This window comes from Biomphalaria glabrata, chromosome 2 (assembly GCF_947242115.1).
Source record: "Biomphalaria glabrata chromosome 2, xgBioGlab47.1, whole genome shotgun sequence".
In the NCBI taxonomy this organism is placed as follows: Eukaryota; Metazoa; Mollusca; class Gastropoda; family Planorbidae; genus Biomphalaria; species Biomphalaria glabrata.
This window is the reverse complement of record NC_074712.1, coordinates 56,837,523-56,856,930: the sequence shown is the minus strand read 5'-3', so window position 1 is coordinate 56,856,930 and position 19,408 is coordinate 56,837,523. Positions and strand designations below refer to the sequence as shown.

Here is a 19,408-nt window from a genome sequence, read left to right as displayed (position 1 = left end):
CACTCAAATGGAGTTTGATGATGATGATGATGATGCTTTCTGCAAAATGATGAGAAACTGACAAAAACCCAATCCATCAAAAAAAGCAAAAGAAGGTAGTGAATACTATGGATTCCCTGTAATCAAAACAACCAGAAGAAAGAAAAGACTTGATTGGAAGTTGAGTTCTAATGTAGGACTGTCAATAGAACTGCAATTCAAACGTTGCGACAGAAGTGCTGGACAGATTTCATATGGAGATGAAGAGCAGATTTCAAAGGCTGGAAAGAAAATGGATACCTTTGGGTTTCTTCTTGAACCAAGACACCTGTTAGATGAATACCCGCTTATGACAAACTGTGCTAATTTTCCTGTTTGTATGATGAAATAAATGGAAAATCGCTTTTTCAATGATGTCATTGATGCACGAGCACTTTTCATTCACAAACCAGTACTACAATCACCAATAGACATATTGAGGAAACAGGCTCCATAGGGGAATTATGTGTGCTCAGACTTTGCAACCTCCTCCGAATAATGCTAACTCAGGCCACTTCCATTACGTCATGTGAGAGATCATTCTCAAAGCTCAAGTTCATCAAAAGCTATCTCAGGAGCACAATGACACAAGAAAGGCTTATCATGGCTTTTATGTCAGTGAAGTCACAAATACTAGAAAGTATCGATGTAGTTGATGTTATAGATGTCTTTGCTGCACAGAATGCAAGACGTGAAGCGATATCAATTTAGATTTGTCACTTGTGCATTATTTAACTAATAAACAAAGGTATTATTCATTAAAAGAGTCTTGATTACTTTTTGTTAAGTTTACTGATATACTGAGCCAATTTGAATTGGGGCTTATATATTTTTGCGTTCATTATCCCATGTCATATGTCGAATGTCAAAATGCAAGGGGCCCCCAAAGAGGTCAATCCCCCCGGGTTAGAGTGAGCTTTAAATTGCGAGCCGTTTCATTGGAAGTGCAACAAAAAAAAGTATGGACCTTCCAAACAAACAAAAATGTACTGTGGCACAGAAAATCGAGTAATGATAGTTATAACTAATAGCTGATCTGACAGTGTAGCATTCTAAAATATCAGTGACGATGTAATCAGAGGCGTAGTGCAGGTGGGTGCAAGGGGGCACGATGCCCCGGGCGACACACTCTGGGGGGCGCCACACGCAGCCTATAGTTCTATGTGATGTTCATGGAACAGTAATAAAGTACCACGTTTTGCTCACTACGCCTCTGGATGTATGTGGTGTAATTGAAGTGATTTTCTGCGTGCGTCCAGCGTGTCAGAAGGTCATGCCCAGTGTGTGTGTTTCATGTCCAGTGTGTGTGTGTATATAGACTGCATCAGTGTTATGCGAGACGTGCTGGCTTCATTCACTGTTTACTGTAGTCTAATTTTGTCGAATAAAGTCATGGTATTGGTATACTAGTATTTGTTGTTTCATTACAATGTAATTCTTTGACATTGCATTGTTCTGACCACATTAATTTTGTTTTACAACTTTTTATACTATAACGCAATATACATATATTTACAGATCGACGTAGACAAATACTTTTCTGCTGTCGCTGGTCAAACATTTGTAACTAAAGATGATGAAATGAATGTCATTGATTTTGATTATTTTAAGAGGCTCGGATACATCATCCAGGAAACCGACAAAGAGTAAGCAAAATACAGTCGAATCCAATTAAACCAACCAGCTCCATATTATGTCAGAATAAAAAAGTAACGAAGCAGACACTTGTACACTTGTACTCATACCAATGCGGTAAAAAAAAAGACCCGTATTTTCGTGTACATATCCGCACATGCGTACACTCCACACAAATTACAAAATGAGTCAAAACGAATATCGTACAAACCACACCTCTTATATACCCTGCATGTGCATCGTACAAACCACACCTCTTATATACCCTGCATGTGCATCGTACAAACCACACCTCTTATACACCCTGCATGTGCATCGTACAAACCACACCTCCTATATACCCCGCATGTGCATCGTACAAACCACACCTCTTATATACCCCGCATGTGCATCGTACAAACCACCTCTTATATACCCCGCGTGTGCATTGTAAAAACCACACCTCTTATATACCCTGCATGTGCATCGTAAAAACCACACCTCTTATATACCCCGCATGTGCATCGTACAAACCACACCTCTTATATACCCCGCATGTGCATTGTACAAACCACACCTCTTATATACCCCGCATGTGCATCGTACAAACCACACCTCTTATATACCCCGCATGTGCATCGTACAAACCACACCTCTTATATACCCTGCATGTGCAAAGCGTGACGTGCCGTTAACTACGGGTACTTCAAGTACTATCATAGGTACTATTTGTTTTCGTGAGGTTTAGAGGGCGTTGCTCATAAAGCTTTCTAATATACATTTCACAATTACACACAGGAGGTATAAAGACCCGTTAATTCTAATTGCTATATTAAATATAAAATTAAATTTAAAGTTCGATAATTTAAAGATGAAACTATTAAACGATTTTTAAAAATTCATAACAATGTTTATCATGTTTGTGTTGAATCTCTGAAAGTTATTTTACACAGCTTTTAAATAATTTTACAATGAAGTCAAAGATACAGACAACGTTAAAAATTAATCAATAAATAGTACTTTAAAAAACTCGCCATCTTACGTTTTATAAACAGTATAAGGCAAGGGGGTGGGGGCGGTGGTGGATTTCTAAAAAAAAAACGTATGAAAAAAAAAAGGGGGGGGGGCGGTGGTGGATTTCTAAAAAAAAAACGTATGAAAAAAAGGGGGGCGGTGGGTTAAAAAGGGTAGAAGACCACTGATTCAGAGCATGCCAAAACAATGAAAGGTCATAAGACTAGCTCTTCATGTGTGTTGTGTATGCAAGCAACATTGTTTCTTTCTGAAAAAGGGTTCTAAACCCACAAGCAGATGAGCATAGTCATTTACTAATAAACGCGAACCAAGACACTCTTAAGACACTATAGGAGATCTGTATCGAAATAACAAGATGCATCTAGTAAAAAAAAAAAAAAGCTAAATAGGACAAACTAGTTATCTTTAACTAGTTAAAAGATTATTCTCATTTGTGGCTATTTCAGAGTTTTAGCCAACTATATTGTCTACAATTTCGTCAAACTTGCACGCAGTTATTTCCCTTCATACATGCCAACAAATGGTAACTCTCGAACAGAGGAGTGTTTTGAACTGTTGGTAACGAATGACTTAGTGTGCCCTTTAGATTCACTGTTTATCAAGAAACATCTCTCTCCACAGCTTCATAGCAAGGTAAGGCACACAAAAATTTCTAATATATTGTTATAACTGTAGTGGCGATGCGGTATGAGGAATACAGGTTGGGGGGAGGGGGGAGTAGCTTTCCTCCATAAACTGGGAAAATTCTAAAAATCTTTTCTTACAACGTTTGAAACTACTTGACCCTAACCCACTTCGGGGAATAGTACATGGGGAAAAAAGAAGTGGCAGGTAGAGAAATCGATGGGAAGAAAATATAAAAGAGTGGACAGGCCTGTCATTGACAGAGATTCTATCTGAAGCAAAAGACAAAGAGGAATGGAGATAGACAGTCGGCATATCATGTATGGCGCCCCAACAGCTCGTAAGACTTAAGAGATAGGTGAAGGTGGTGATCCACTTGCCAATCAAGCGCCTGCTTACAAACATTGATAGTTGGTTTACACAAGGTGTTTCCTATCCAGCACCATTTTCGCTTTTAAACTTTTAATGTCTTGGGAAATTGGTTTTCCTTTGGTTCTCTCCAAAACGTTCACACTAGACATTTTTACGGGTCACCTGATTCTCAATAGCCGATAAAGGCAACTGTTGGCGAATTTCTGGATTTTTGTATTTTTTTTTTTAGTTGTGATTCTTCAAGCCTTGGGTCAACAATTGTTTGGGTTCGTATCTTGTTCTGTTAATAGAATCCTAAATGCTGCTGGCAAAATCATTGGCAAAAAACAAACCCCATTTGGGCAGTTGTTTGAGACAAACATCTATAAAAAAGCTAACAAGATCCTCGAAATAAAGAATCACCCTTTGTGTCAGGATTTTGTGATTTTACCATCACAGAAGAGATACAAGACACCGATAGCAAATACAAACAGACACAAACACTCTTTTGTTCCCCTGGCAATCAAATCATTAAATAAGAACAATCTGGTATAAACTTTGTCACATGTAAATTATGAGTGAGTCTGGTGTGAATGTACACTTTGGTTTCTTATAGTTATAATGTTTTTTTGTTTGATGTAATGCATAATTGTAAGACAAATTTCCTTACGGATAATAAAGATTATTATTATTATTATTATTATTATTATTAAACACATTGCTTTGGTGCGCCAGATTGTTTGAAGTGTGGTAAGGGTAAACCAAGTCTGTTAAAGCGACTTCGTTTATCGTCATCAGTTCCACCGTCTATTTTCCAGGTTGGTGAAATGGTCCGTGGCGTGGATGCTCTTTAACCCAATTAGTACAGTATCTCTATTGTATGTGACTGATTCGACGGTTTGTCGGAGTTGTGCGTGCGTGGGTTCCCACAGAGAAGATTACTTGTTCTTTCCCACCCCTCTTTTTTTTCAGAGCCGCGCTCTCTGTCTCCACGAAAGTTTCGTGGACCTGCAGAAATAAAAAAGTTATCTTTCCATGACTTTTTCATCGAGGTTATTTTTTTACCGATTAGTAAAAAACAAGTCTATGACAAGTCTATCACTATATAAATGAGGCAGATTTATCTCAGAGCATAGAAATTTGTATCAGGCAAGTGACAGAATGACTTTTTGACATTGTTGTTGAGATTTTATTTTCACCACTTGACAGGTTGCTCTCATTGTCAATGGTCTAGAACATCAGTTCGTCAAAACCTTTGAGGACTCAGACTGGATGGATTCAAAAGATAAATCAGAATTAATTTCAAGACTGAAATTCATGGATATATTAATCGGCGGTGAAGACTGGATTACTGACCTAGTAAAAATAGATCAAAAGTATGAAGCTCTTGAAGCTGTGGAAGGAGACTATCTACAAAATCGGGCTAACATAGTCAGGTTTAGAAAAAACAAGAAAGCAAGAAGTCCTCCAGAGAAACTGTAAGTATGAAACGTTGGATTAATTAAAAATAAACAAAAATTTGTTGTTATTGTTGTTTTTTATCAAGGTCTTAAATTGCAGGCCAGCTAATTTGTACCTAAGACTCTTCAGTGCATACGAAGAAACAGTTGACTCGAGTACGACATATCTGCTGAAAATGTGTTCAAAATGTCACCATTTTAAATGTAAGATAATAATATTTAAAAAAAAACAGTCGAACAAGAGTGTTCATTGTGAAACCAATTAGATAAATTTTCCCCAAAAGATATTTGTAAACTGTCAAATGTTTTGGAAATCGTTAGATGTTTTTGAAATGTTGAAGTTTCCAGGCCTCTCCCAGTGTTTGTTTGCTCACCTTTTTCACCACATGAAGAAGTTTCAAGTTAATAAATGTAAAAAGTTTGATCATTTACAGGATGAAGTAGAGGTGTCTAGCATGTGTGTAGCGTCCGAGCCGGCCTTAGGCGTAGGGAAACTAGGCAGCTGCCTAGGCCTTCGATTAGTTGGGGTCTCACATAGAACCTTTCGGTGACGTGTCGAAACTTTATTTCAATGACTCAATAACAAAGATTTACTACTGCAGGGGTGAACGACTGTATAGAAAATACAATAAACATGCCTATATGTGACCCTGCCGGACCAAGTAAAAAAAAAAAAGGTCTTCATCAGCTACAAACAAAACAAAAAAGGCAAACAATTTACTCAAAATAGCCAACGTTTTTCTAGTCTCGTGATCATGAATCGTCCATGAAGCACATCTGTGCTATCGGTGTTTGAATTGAGCTGCAAAATCGATTTATGACATCTGTACTGGAGGCTCGGTGACTGAGCGGTAAAGTGCTTGGCTTCCGAAACGGGGACCGGGGTTCGAATCCTGGTGAAGACTGGGATTTTAAATTTCGGGATCTACTGGCGCCTCTGAGTTTACTCAGCTCTTATGGGTACCTGACATTAGTTGGGGAAAAGTAAAGGCGGTTAGTCGTTGTGTTGGCTACATGACACCTTCGTGTCACCGTAGGCCACAGAAACAGATGACCTTTACATCATCTGCCCTATAGACCACAAGGTTTGAAAGGGGAAATTTTACATCTGTACCGTCTGTACGATTATGTTTAAGAAGCTTACGGAACGTTAATGGAGAGCTACGAAAATCGGTCTTTTTGAACTTGTTTAGATATAGATACAGGAAGGTTTTTAATTCATTGCGTATTTTTAGGTCTTAATTTATTTTTGGGGTACCACCTTTTTCACTTCACCTAGGGCCGCCTCTGGAAGCATGTTGTTTAGTTACCTGATGAAGATCTACAGTGACTGAGACTACTTTATTGTGACATATTTAACTGACTTGAAGACTCTTAAACAAACTGTGTATGTACTATGTACAAGTGCTGAAAACGCCCCAGTGGTGCAAGATGTGTGAGAGACAGAGACAGAGAGATAGAGAGAGAGAGACAAAGAGAGAGACAGAGACAGAGAGATAGAGAGAGAGAGACAAAGAGAGAGACAGAGACAGAGGGACAGAGAGAGAAGAACAGAGAGAGACAAAGAGAGAGAGAGAGAGACAGAAACAGAGAGTGAGACGGAGAGAGATAGAGAGACAGAGAGACAGAGAGACGGAGATAGAGAGACAGAGACAGGGAGAGATACAGGTCGCTATCAAAAGCTTTTGGCATGAAAAGTAGAGACAGACAGAGAGAGAGAGAGAGAGAAAGACAGAGAGAGACGGAGGGACAGAGACAGAGAAACAAGGACAGAGAGACAGAGCGAGACAGAGACACAGAGACAGAGAGAGATAGACAGAGAGAGATAGAAAGAGAGAGATAGACATAGAGACAGAGAGAGACAGGGCGTGATACAGGTCGCCATACATCGTATTTGTTGATGCTATCAAAAGCTTTGGGCATGGAAAGTAGACAGAGAGAGAGAGAGACAGAGAGACAGAGAGAGACGGAGGAACAGAGACATAGAAACAAGGACAGAGAGACAGAGTGAGACAGAGACACAGAGACAGAGAGAGACAGGGCGTGATACAGGTCGCCATACATCGTATTTCTTGATGCTATCAAAAGCTTTGGGCATGGAAAGTAAAGGTAGCCTTTTAAAACTCCTAAGGAGAATACGAAACAAGATCTACATAAACCACTAAAGTTCATTGAATGAATTTTTCACGAGCTCAGTTAAATGACTAAATGTTAAATATTGTGTTCCATTTCTTAGCTGTTTAGTAAAATACACATTCCAGTGTAGTTTTTAAGCATTCTCAACAATCTCTGTCTTCAGAGTGTTATTTTCCTCGTACCATCCGTATCTTGAATATGAAGCAAATTACAATGCTTTGAAATTACACGCTGGCATCTTAATGGAACCTCTTGCATCAGCATCCTATCCAGAGTAGGTACTATTGATTGTTAATGTCTAGATATTCATTAATTACAATGTATAGAATAGTTTGACTTATTTTTTTAATTACATATAAGCTGCTCTCTATCCACAACAGTGTTATGAGTGTAATTATAAAGATTTTGTTTCTAAAACAAGTAAACAGTGTATTGAATTTCAAAATTCTGCTTTTTTGTCCTTACTTTTCATTTCTCTTTTATCTTCCACTCATTTCTTTCACACACCCACACATACACACAATTACACATTCTCCTTCTCTTTACGTCTGTTTTTTCTCTTCTTACTCTAGTTTTGTCTCTTCTTTCACCTAACACTTCTGCTATCTCCTATTTATAGAACGATTAGGAATTTGGCGGGAAAAATTACTTGTTTCATAGAAAGAGAAAGTTTTGACCATAAACATAATATTATATCTAGAATGGGATTTGTTGCGGCACATCAAAATTATATTATGTGTCAGACGCGAATAGCCCAAATTTTCAGTAAAAGAAATTATAAAAGTCATTTCTCTATAGAAGAAGCTACGAAAGTTATATAATATAAAAACACTGACCTATATATACTACAATAAATATAGGCATTTGCTCTCTATTTACAATTTATTTAGGTAGGTGCTGTTTTACTATTACACAACTATCAGATTTTAGAAAAACCCAGTTTCGTTTTTTTTTTTTTTTTTTTTTTTTTTTTTTTTAGTGCTATTTTCTAACCACGTATAGATCTACTTATATCTCTTTACTAGTATAATTAAATCTATAAATTCTGTATGAATGCATTGGTAAAATAGTAGATCTAGAGCTACTTATAATAAATGAGATTAGTGGATTTATGTTAAATATAGACGTTAAATGTTTTCTTGGAGGTTCAGCGAGTGTCGATTTAAATTTTTCCGACATCGAATTCTAGCGGTGGTTGATTTTGAAACCAATGCGATGCCAATGCCAAAGATTTTCATCGTATGACCTCAAAACCATCCATTCGAAGTTTATTTGTTTGTTTGTATTTTTATTTTCTTGCGTTGGTTGATTTTGAAACCAATACGATGCCAATGCCCACACATTCTCATCGTATGACCTCAAAACCATCCATTCGAAGTTGGTTTGTTTGTTGTTGTTTTTCTTGCGGTGGTTGATTTTGAAACTAATACGATGCCAATGCCCACACATTCTCATCGTATGACCTCAAAACCATCCATTCGAAGTTTGTGTGTTTGTATTTTTATTTTCTTGCGGTGGTTGATTTTGAAACCAATACGATGCCAATGCCCACACATTCTCATCGTATGACCTCAAAACCATCCATTCGAATTTTGTTTGTTTGTTTGTATTTTTCATTTCTTGCGGTGGTTGATTTTGAAACCAATGTATACAGTTCACGCCATTCACGGTACTGCGTATACTGAAGGCGTAGTCATATCACCACATAGGCACATGTGATTCGTAAAGCATTAAAATACATAGTAAACACTGCACTCCCATCATTAATCTTCGGAATCACTGACATTATCATTAAGTAGACTCTATATCTAGATCTACATTTCAGATCGAATCTAGTTTAGAAATCTAGATTCTATCTTGAGACTAGATTGTCACTAGTCTAGATCTAGCTCTACCTTACTAAAGTCTTTTTAATTAGGATAGGCCTACATCTACTATCTAAATTATTTTATATAGAGTCTGTATGTAGATCTAGTTTTACCTGACTAAAGTCTTTTAATTAAGATAGGCCTACATCTACTATCTAGATTATTTTATATAGAGTCTGTATCTAGATCTAGAATAATTCTATAGCTAGATCAGACTCAGTAGATCTACTGTCTATATAATATTGATTATACTTCTACTTATAGATCTACTTTTTAACGCCAATATAATACAAATAAGGCTTGTCATCGAGTCCGAAGATTCTTGAGGATTTCGAATGCAATATTTCCCGTCGATACGCAGCCCCAGCTGTGACTTACATATTTCACCACATCCAGGGCAAGCATAACCATTGTCCGCCTATTAAGATTTTCTTTTCGCCGTCTGCGTCTGTCCTCGGAAGCGGATTTCCTATTGGTCTCAAATGTGCATTCCGCGGTCTTTGTGAGTGACCTCCAGCTCTCTGTCTCGCTCACCAAAAAAGACTGCTTTTGGCATACGTTCGTCCCCCATACGGGGTACATGCCCTGCCCAGCGTAACTGTCGGACAATAAGAATTAAGAAGCCCCTCTATACTAGTCCATAACGGCGTTCGTTAGGACATCGCTGTTTGCAGTGCTGTCTGGCCACCGTATGTCCATGATGGAGCGCAAGCATCTTTGGTGAAAGCGTTCAAGTAGTCTTAGTTGTTTTCTGTTTAATACCCATGTCTCAGATCCATATAGAAGGGTTGAGAGAATCACTGCTTAGTAAAAACTTTTTTTTGTAGGCAGGCGGAGCAATCTATTTCGCCGACTCACTCCTGGAGGCGTCCAAAAGCACTATTGGCCATGGCCAGACGGTTATCAACTTCCTTGAAAGCGAGGTGTCATTCGATACTATGCTTCCCTGATATGTGAAGTGGTCTACCACGTTAAGGGGACGTCCATTTACGGTGATCTTTAGGGCTGAGTAGGTTTCATTGGGTCACTTCTGTAACATTACTTCTGCTTTCTCAAGGTTGATAGATAAACAGAAAGAGGCGGGAGCGTAAGCGAATTCGTTGACCGCAATCATGAGATCATGTTCATTGTGGGCCAGCAGGGCGCTATCATCGGCATAGAGAAGATCTGTTATGACCATTTCTTTTGAAGATTGCCGACCGAACGAAATGTGATGTCGATGCCTTCTTGCAATCGCTGCCTCATTTGATCCAGCATTACCCCAAAGAAGAAAGCGAATAGAGTAGGAGCAACTACACAGCTTGCTTCATGCCATTTCCTAGAGGGAAATGATTGACATGTCACCATTATGTCTAATCTTGCATTTTTGTCCCACATGAAACTGCTTGAGAATGGATAGGATCGTAGTTGGGCATCTGAGCCTGGCCAACATCCTCAATTAATCATTGACCGTGTCTAAAGCCTTGGTGAGGTCCACGAAGGCAGCGTAGGTTTATATAGTATACTAGACTTAAATCTAGTCTAAAATCAAGACTGTCTAAGACTCTAGATCTAGACTGCCTAGAGTAACAGTAAATTCTGATTATCTTAGGTTCTATTTCTATTATATTTATAACCTAAATATATATTCTAGAAGTAGATTCTAAAGATACATTTTGAATTCAACGTGAGTATTTATGATTATATAGATTACAGATTATAACTAGATTTTATAGATCTATGACTATTATGACAAGGCCCATTGCTTGTGTGAAATCAATTTTTTCAAAGTAACTATAACTAATAGACTTCATCTAAAACAAGTTCATTGGTATATTCACATGCAATTTTTTAATATTTATAAGCTTAGTATTATTTTGGACCAATGTCTCACAACGCCTGATAAGAGAAATCAGGTATAAACATCAGGAGAAAACATGACCCCTTAACTCATTAAGAAATTAAAACAGACACAAAATAGACAGTGAGATTCAGAAGAAACGAATAGTCACAATTGATTACAGTTTAAACACCTTTTTATAAACAGCTTTTATAAAATCATTAAAAGTTTGAAAATCACAATTTTTATTTCTACAATTATTTTTCTGTGTGAAATTGTGTATCGGAAAATGCGGGTACTTGGAGTAAGCTAGTCCTTAAAAAAAAAAAAACACAGTTCTTGGGTTAAAGACTCATCAAATAAGGTACTGTAAATGTGTAGTTTACCGCGCTAGTTTCAGGTCTTCTCTTTTTATAGCCTCTATCGGGTTTTATCCCAACTACCCGGTTTTTTTTTTGTTTTTTTTTTTGTGCAGAATTTTTGTCTATCAGGCACACTTAAAATTATAGCATACTAATGTCAGTTTAATTTAAAAAGAGAAGTGACAAATGCAAAAGATATATAAGGAAAAAGGCACTTCCGGCCCAATTTATGATCATAGTTTTTAATCAAAGAAACGAAACGCATTAGTCCAACATTGCTCATTCTTATCCGCGATTGATCGATTTACAGAGCTATACATAAAGATTTTTATGTACGTAACTCTTTTTCAAGCTGTAAGGGAAGTCGCCCCAAATTTAAGAAATCAATCTTTTCTGTCTTAGAAAAGTAACGATCTTTATTTTTCAAAGTTTAGAAATAATGCAACCTCATTTCTCGGAATTTTTTTTTTTTTTTTTTTTTTTTAGAATGGGCTATTAATCACAGAACTATATATTCATCCAAATATATGAAGCAAAGCCATTTCCTGTTAGTTTCCATTTTGATATAGGCCTAATGTTTCAAAAATCCTAGATCGAAATAATTCGTGTCTGTCGATTTTAATCATCTTACGTACATTTAAATAGATTGATTACCTAGATCTTTCTAGATTATGTATCTAAAAATTGCAAAATAATAATTATGAGGCTTGAGTACTCTTATTTTTTATGTTCATTTACTAGATCTATAGATCTAAAAATTAAATAATGTTACATAGGTTAAGGTTAAAACAACAACTTTACTTCTTATAACTACTTTACAAAACAACGCCTTGTTTCAACTTTTTTAAAAAAAATTCACATTTTTTTGCTGTGTTAAAAGATCTCCATGTCCAGTCTGGATATACTATATCTAGGTCTATGGTTTTGACTTGGAGACAATGACGCGACGAATTAAAAAAAGACAAGGAATTCAGAGACACTAGCGAAATGTAAACAGACGACTTTTGACAGCTTTTTAGAGAGGCGGGTGGGGGGCGGGGGTTGAACGTTGAGATTTAGCTTGACGACATTCGACAGTTTCCTTCAGTATTATTAAACTTCTTGTCGGACATTCGTTATCAGCTTCGGCTAACTTCTTGTTTGATTTCGTTCTTCCAGGGTTAGGTTCGTTTGACTGCATAAGACCCAGCGCGGGAGCGTCTAATTCTCCTTAACTATTCATTTCCATCTTTTTTCTTTTTCTTTTGTTTTTCTCTTTATCGCTCTCTCTCTCTCTCTCTCTCTCTCTCTCTCTTTCTTTATCTCTCGTCTCTCCCATATCTTTACGTTCCTGTATTCTCTCCCCTGTCCCGCGGTTTTGTTTCTTTCTGTTTCTTTTTTTTTTTACCTTTCTCTCCCTATTTCTGTCCCTTCCATTCTCCCCCCCACACACACACACACTGTTGCTCTATTTCTCCCTCTATTTCCCTCCCCTCTCTCTCTCTCTCTCTTTGTCCTATCCCCTCTCTTTCCCTATTAGTCTCCCTCTCTCTCTTTTTCTTTGTCCCTCTTCCTTTTTCTCTGTCCCTTTCTCTCTCTCTCTCTCTCTCTCTCTCTCTCCTCCCTCTTTCTATCTCTACATGTGCCTGTCTCTCTGTCTCTGTCGCTTTAATTATCTGTCACTCTCTCTCTCTCTCTCTCTCTCTCTCTCTCTCCCTTTCTCTCTCTCTGACCTTCTATCTCGACTGTTTTCTCTCTTCTACCTTCACTCTGCATAAAGTAATAAAAATTCAATGAATGTTTTGTTTCCCAGTGCCTACATGTATGGCTCCATTGGTACAATCAGTGGTAACAGGATAATCGATGGTTTGGTCAGAGATAGACACTATTATTACAACAACGACAGTTATGAGGAATATTTCCTGTTAAACAGCATGGATAGAACTTTAACAAACAGATCACAATGTTTGAAAGATCAGATTGACTCCTACCAGCTTCATGGGGAAAACGTAAGAGGAACAGTTTTAACTCTAAGCAATCCCCCGTTGTTGAAACACGGCCAGTCCAACTAAACTGTTGTAGGCGTGTTCACTCCTTAATGAATTCAGCCGCTATAAAGAGCAGCAGCAGCAGCAGCAGAGTTTCCTCTCCGGGGCGCATTCCTGGGAATTAGATAAAGGGGTCATGGGTGGCCTTTTCATCATGGTCCCTCTCTCGACCTTGCTGATGAGATCCAAAGAAAGGCATTGCGTTACAGTTGGCACCAGCTTAATTGCAGAAACTGCCACAGAGGGAATGTCATAGTTGATACTCCCAACGCATGAGGGGCTTCACTCCTGATTTTTCCTTAAGGTTGTCTCCTCAAGCTTCAGTACCGCAAGGCAGCTGGGCTTTGAAGTCAGAGTACCCCTCTCCTAGATGAATTGCCTTACTAGGCTGACGAGCTTCATCTGCCCGAAGCTCCCGGTTTTGTGGCGCCAGGAATCCGCCTTCACCCCTTCACCTGCTAGTTTCGCCGGGCTTAATATCTAAGCTACACGTGCTGTCCAGGTGCTGGACTTAGTTGTCAGTGGTCAGAAGTTATTTGAGACGCATGCCATTAGGAGTATTTTATAGACGATGAAGAGCTGGAATAAAACGTAAACAAACTTTTACGAAAGCTAAATGTTACTTTTATTAGCAAATATTGACAGCGTTCAAGTGAAATGTTGATGTATGTAGAAACACAAATGAGTATATATCATTACAATAAGTCAAGTATATCTAATATATAAAGCAGAAAGTAAGGCGTATCATGGCTTATGTATGTATGTCCCGAATAAAAATCAAAACCATTTGACCCATCTTGATCAAACTTAGCATTAAAGTTCCTTAGATCATGTCGGAGACCGTAGTTTATGTTTAATGTCCCTACCACAACCGGAGGGCCTTAAAACTATATTTTTAAAATACATAATTTATCTCTATTAAAGATCGAAACTGTTTAACAAATCGGGTAAACCCGTTTTCATTGTAATTTTTATTGGATATGAATATTTCGGCAGAACGGGTAAACCCAATTTCATACTGTAAATTCAATCCACTAGATCAGTAATATCCAAACCTAGGCCCGAAGGTCATAATAATCCGACTTATTTAATAGATTGTGTAATTTCACTAAAAAAAAATCGCCTCTACCGCACCTCTCACAACCCTTGGATCATTCAGTGTCTGGAGATCTTCTCGATGATCCCGAATCCGAATCCTGCCCTCTGCCTTCCCCATCGTCCTGCGGCAGATTTGAGTTCACCTTTATCTTCACCCAGGGCCGGTCTTAGGCCACTGCAACCTATGCGCCCGCACTTTCATAGGCCCCGCGCGAAATCTAGGTGTAATTTATTATAATAAACCACTTTAACTTAAATTTCTGGAATTCTCATAAAATTGTAAAATATTCGAAAAAGTCATGAAAATCTCCTGAAATTATTAAAATCTTCTAAAAACTGATGCAAATCTCCTTAAAAAACATCTGGGTGTCATTCAATATGGAAAACGCCAATCCTTCTAGCAATAAAAAAAAACGGCATTGTCAGCTTTCATTTAATAAAAATGTAATAATAAGACGAATTTTACCCAAAACAAGAAGTTCTAATTCTAACTTGAATAGTCACTGGCATACAAATAAAGTTTTAAAATCTTCAAAAAAAAATATTTTGCTAGTCGATAGTAAATTTAAAAGACAGATCTGATTGTTTATCTGCTTTTTGTTGAAAAACTACTATCTACTGTAGATGGCTCTTAAAGCTAATTTGACAGTGGTTTTGTACTTAGTAAAGAATGAACAAAATGCAAAGACGAATTTATTTTCTAATACAAAATCTTAATTTTCACTTATTATCCTTTTCACAACCCAGAATAGACCCCGCGCTTTCCGTTTCGCATAGGGCCCAGCAATCTCTAGGACCGGCCCTGTCTTCACCTATCCCCTTAGTCCGTTGAACAGATGGGGCACCACACATGATCTTTCTCCCTCACTATCTTTTGCCTAGAATAGAACGCCCGTTCCACCATTCAACATATTGCCATTTGTGTACGACTTTCAACGCGAGTAAAGATATAAACAATTTAATTGAATACAAAATAGCTGTTGGAAGTTTGATTAAAACCAGTTAATATTGAAGTCTCAGTTCCTAACCGTTACCCAAGTAACCAAACACTTTGCTATAGCACACGACATCTGATGTATATTGTATATTTTCCATTACGCAGCTAAGTGGTCAATTAAAGATAGATCCATTTATTGCTGACAATGGAGGTTTTACGCTGTCCTACGGAGCCTATAAAAATGCGTTTAAATCAAAACATACTTTGCCAAACTTGAACCTAACTGAGGACCAACTGTTTTTTGTCGGCTTGAGCCAGGTAATACAATTATCAGTGGCGTAGCTAGAGTGGGGGGGGGAGGAGGTGGGAATTTGAAAGTCTCCCCGGGCCCCCACTTGAGGGGGGGGCCAATTGAGTGTTCCAGATTTATTTTTACATTAAATATTAAATATTACGCAAAATACAGGGGCCCACAGAGAGGTCAAGCCCCCGCCCCCCCCCCCCCAAATGATTGCAAATTCCTAGCTACGCCACTGACATTTATTATAGAAATTTCACTAAATAAATGAAAATTAGAAGTAGTATCATGCAGAAACTTATATTTAATGACAAGTTAACTATAAGAATATTTATTAAATAATTATTATTTTGAATAAAATGTTTGCTAATTTAGAGTTTGATAAAACACCTTAACAAGATTCAAAACTTGGCATGAAATGTTTTAAGAAAGAAATAGATGTAGATGAGATACTTCGATTTCAATAATCAAAGAAAAACTTTTTCAAATGTTTTTTTTTTATAATGTTACATTCTTGTGGGGGGAGTGGTGGCTGAATGGTAAATCGCCCACTTCCGAACCGAGGGGGTCCCGTGTTCGAATCCTGGTGAAGACAGGGATTTTGAATTTCAGTATTTAATGGCGCCTGAGTCCACGCAATTCTAATGAGTAAAAGTAAAGGCGGTTGGTTGTTGTGCTCTCGTTAACCGTGGGCCACAGAAACAGACAACCTTTACATCATCATCTGCCCTATAGATCTCAAGGTCTGAAAGTGGAAGACCATTTTACATTTTAACTTTTTTTTTTAAAGAATTATTTCCCTTTAAGTTAAAACTCTTGAAAAGGAAAGGAAATTATGTGCTGAAATCTATTCGTTTTGAATTTCGGTATTAATCTCCTGTATTTTAACAATTGAAAATGCGCAACGTCACAACCTGATTGAATTGATCTTTTGTATTCCAATGTACAGTCTAAGGAGGCAGGGGAGGATATAAACACTAATTTGGTGCTAATGGTGCCTGATAATTGTGACATTCTTATCGCTTTTACTCCGCTATTAGTTTTGCATCAACTGTCTGTCGGTCTGCCTGTCATATTCGGATGGACAATCTGGAGGTTATGGCGTATAAAATTTTAGCATGAGATAGGCTATAAGTACAAAATCTTATGATTAATAACAGGTTAAGTTTCGTTGTTTTTTTAAGTGAAAAACATTGCGAATAATTCTTTGAAATTCCTCTTCTAATATGTTGTTCGTTTTGTTTTCAAGAGGGGAAAAAACGCCCAATTGAAATTTTATTACTTTAAACAATGAAAACAAGTCCATCGCTTGAATATAACTTGTCCATGGGCGAATATCATGGATCTGTCGGGGTCGCTTCTGCTCTAAAATGTGTTAAGATCCCGTGTCTCACAATTATAAGTACCTGACCAATGGTAAGAGTTTTAAAACATTGTCTCTATACCAACCGAAGGCTACCTTGTGAGCAAAGTTAAAGTCCATTTACATTTGAAGACCAGCTTTCCAATGATTACAATATGGCTTACACGTTATTGTCATGTTCTCCTAGTACTATTGTGGTCATTACGATCCGGAGTATGAGTTAAATAAAATTAATGACGACGATCACGTTCCGGATAAGCTCAGGTAAGAGCCTTCACACAATTTTATTTTTTCTAACTCGTAAAATATTATACATATTTAAAAAAATTATAATTAAATATTAAAAAAATTTTATCCGAAATTTTTTTAACATTAAAAAACAAGTTGTCTGGTTACAGCACATCATATTTGTCATTGAGGGGGTTTTTTTTGTTGTTAACACACTAAATGAAATCATTAGAACTGAACAAATGTAAGTACTATTTGAAACCAGCCGCCTCTATATAGGGTGTTGCCTTGGCTGATTGTGAGTGTTGTTGTCTAGGGATTGGGTCACTGGGGAGCAGCTCCAAGTCCAAGTTCAGGCTTAGACAACAAAGAAGACAGGAACCTCTAGCACTAGCAAGAAGCTTGAAGACTCAACTCGATCAGATAGCTCATCTATGTGTGTGTGTGTATGCGCGCGCGTGCGTGTGTATGTGTGTGGGAAATTCAAGAATGTCATTTAGATATCAGAACACAAAGTCTCTTAATCAAGCACAAAGAAAAAAGTTTCTGTCAACACACTAATTCCCCAAACTCCAACAACACTGATTCTCTCAAGGCCCTTTCTTCAACTAGCTCTCTCTTCAACTAGCCCTTTCTTCAACTAGCTCTCTCTTCAGCTAGCTCTCTCTTCAGCTAGCTCTCTCTTCAACTAGATTTCTCCCGTCACCAACTACTTAAAATTCATATGACCTACCCACTAGACCCATTCCCGTGATCCTTTTGATAAGGATCTCACCCCTCAAGATACCCAAGAACATTGAATTTAATTAGCCACTGTGCCTATACACAATTATTCCGGCTTTTTAGTACGAACTCGTTACACCATAATATCCCATAATATTTCAGATGAACTTGGCAATTTTTTTGATATATCAAAATGCTTAATACATTGAGGGTTTATCGTACGCACTTGCCATGTTGATAATGTCAATCAAACATCTAAAACATAATTCACTTCACACAGGGTGTTCAACGTTATGGCCAACAGTCCAGAATTCGCAAGAGCTTTTAAGTGTTCAGAAAGGTCAGCTTTAAATCCTGAGAAGAAATGCAGTGTTTGGTGAAGTCTTGAACCATGGAATATTTCCTGCCTGTTAAAACAACACACTCTGTTAAATGTTAGCGTTAATTTTGTGTATAAAACCAAATTGTATGCAATATAATTTAGACCATTTTGTTTGCCTATATTTTCTATGTTAATATAATTATCAATAAAATGAAGTAAACACGATAGACACGCCATAATGTTTTTTATTTATACAAATTGAGTGACATTAAAGTGTGCTTATGCTTCCTCTTATAAATATTATTTTGTTGTAACAAATGGAAGGTGTATTACAAAGAACGCATCTCAAACCAAGAGATTTAGAGACAAGATTACTGGGAAAAAAAACGCAAGCTAAAAATCTATGGCCATATTACAAGGTCTTCGGGGCTCGCAAAGACCTTCCGTCGGGGAACAGTACCAGGGGAAAAAAGGCAGACAGAGAAAGCGATTTGAAGACAACATAGAAAGAATGGACGGGCCTGTCATTGAAAGAGGTTATAACTAAAGCAAGAGACAGAGAAGAATGGAGAAAGACGGTAGACGAATCTTGCATGGTGCCCCAACGGTCCAACAAAGGATGGGTAAAGGTAAAAAAAAAATCAACTCACTCTCTCTGGTGAGAATTTTGAAACTAGGTATCACAAAGACAGGATCACAAACGAAGAAATTAGAAATAGGATTAGTCCAGCTTTTTCACTCCACGATGACCTGCTAACCACTGTGAACAAAAACTTAAGCTCAATGGCCACATCACAAGGTTCTAAGGGCTCAATAAGACTTCCTTCAAGGTACAGTGCCAGGAAAAGAGGGAGAGGCAGAGAAAAACAGTGGAAAGACAACATAAAGAATCGAGTGAAATTATGTGCAAGGCAAAAGATAGTAATGAAGAAAAATGATCAACAGATTTTGTATGGTGCCCACAGAGTGAAGGGATCAGTGAAGTGGACAGTATCTCTCCCACTTACCATTTTCAGATCCAATTAAAACCTAGCACAATTATTCAATGTTTCCATCAAAACATGAATCAATCAAGACTTTTGAGAATGACTTTTGATAGTGTGTCATGTCTTACAATATGACCAA

General features: G+C 37.6%; 1 protein-coding gene across 1 annotated transcript in view; it reads left to right on the top strand.

Moving 5' to 3' along the window:
* Positions 1-18,508, top strand: part of LOC106056680 (endothelin-converting enzyme 2-like) — a 38,425-nt gene extending 19,917 nt beyond the window's left edge. The window contains exons 8-15 of the mRNA XM_056021599.1: positions 1,537-1,664; positions 3,114-3,300; positions 4,852-5,120; positions 7,402-7,512; positions 13,080-13,275; positions 15,515-15,667; positions 17,198-17,274; positions 18,242-18,508. Of these exons, the coding sequence (XP_055877574.1) occupies positions 1,537-1,664; positions 3,114-3,300; positions 4,852-5,120; positions 7,402-7,512; positions 13,080-13,275; positions 15,515-15,667; positions 17,198-17,274; positions 18,242-18,341 (1,221 nt within the window). The 3' untranslated portion in view covers positions 18,342-18,508. The remainder of the gene's footprint in view (positions 1-1,536; positions 1,665-3,113; positions 3,301-4,851; positions 5,121-7,401; positions 7,513-13,079; positions 13,276-15,514; positions 15,668-17,197; positions 17,275-18,241) is intronic.
* The last annotated feature ends 900 nt before the right edge of the window (positions 18,509-19,408 follow it).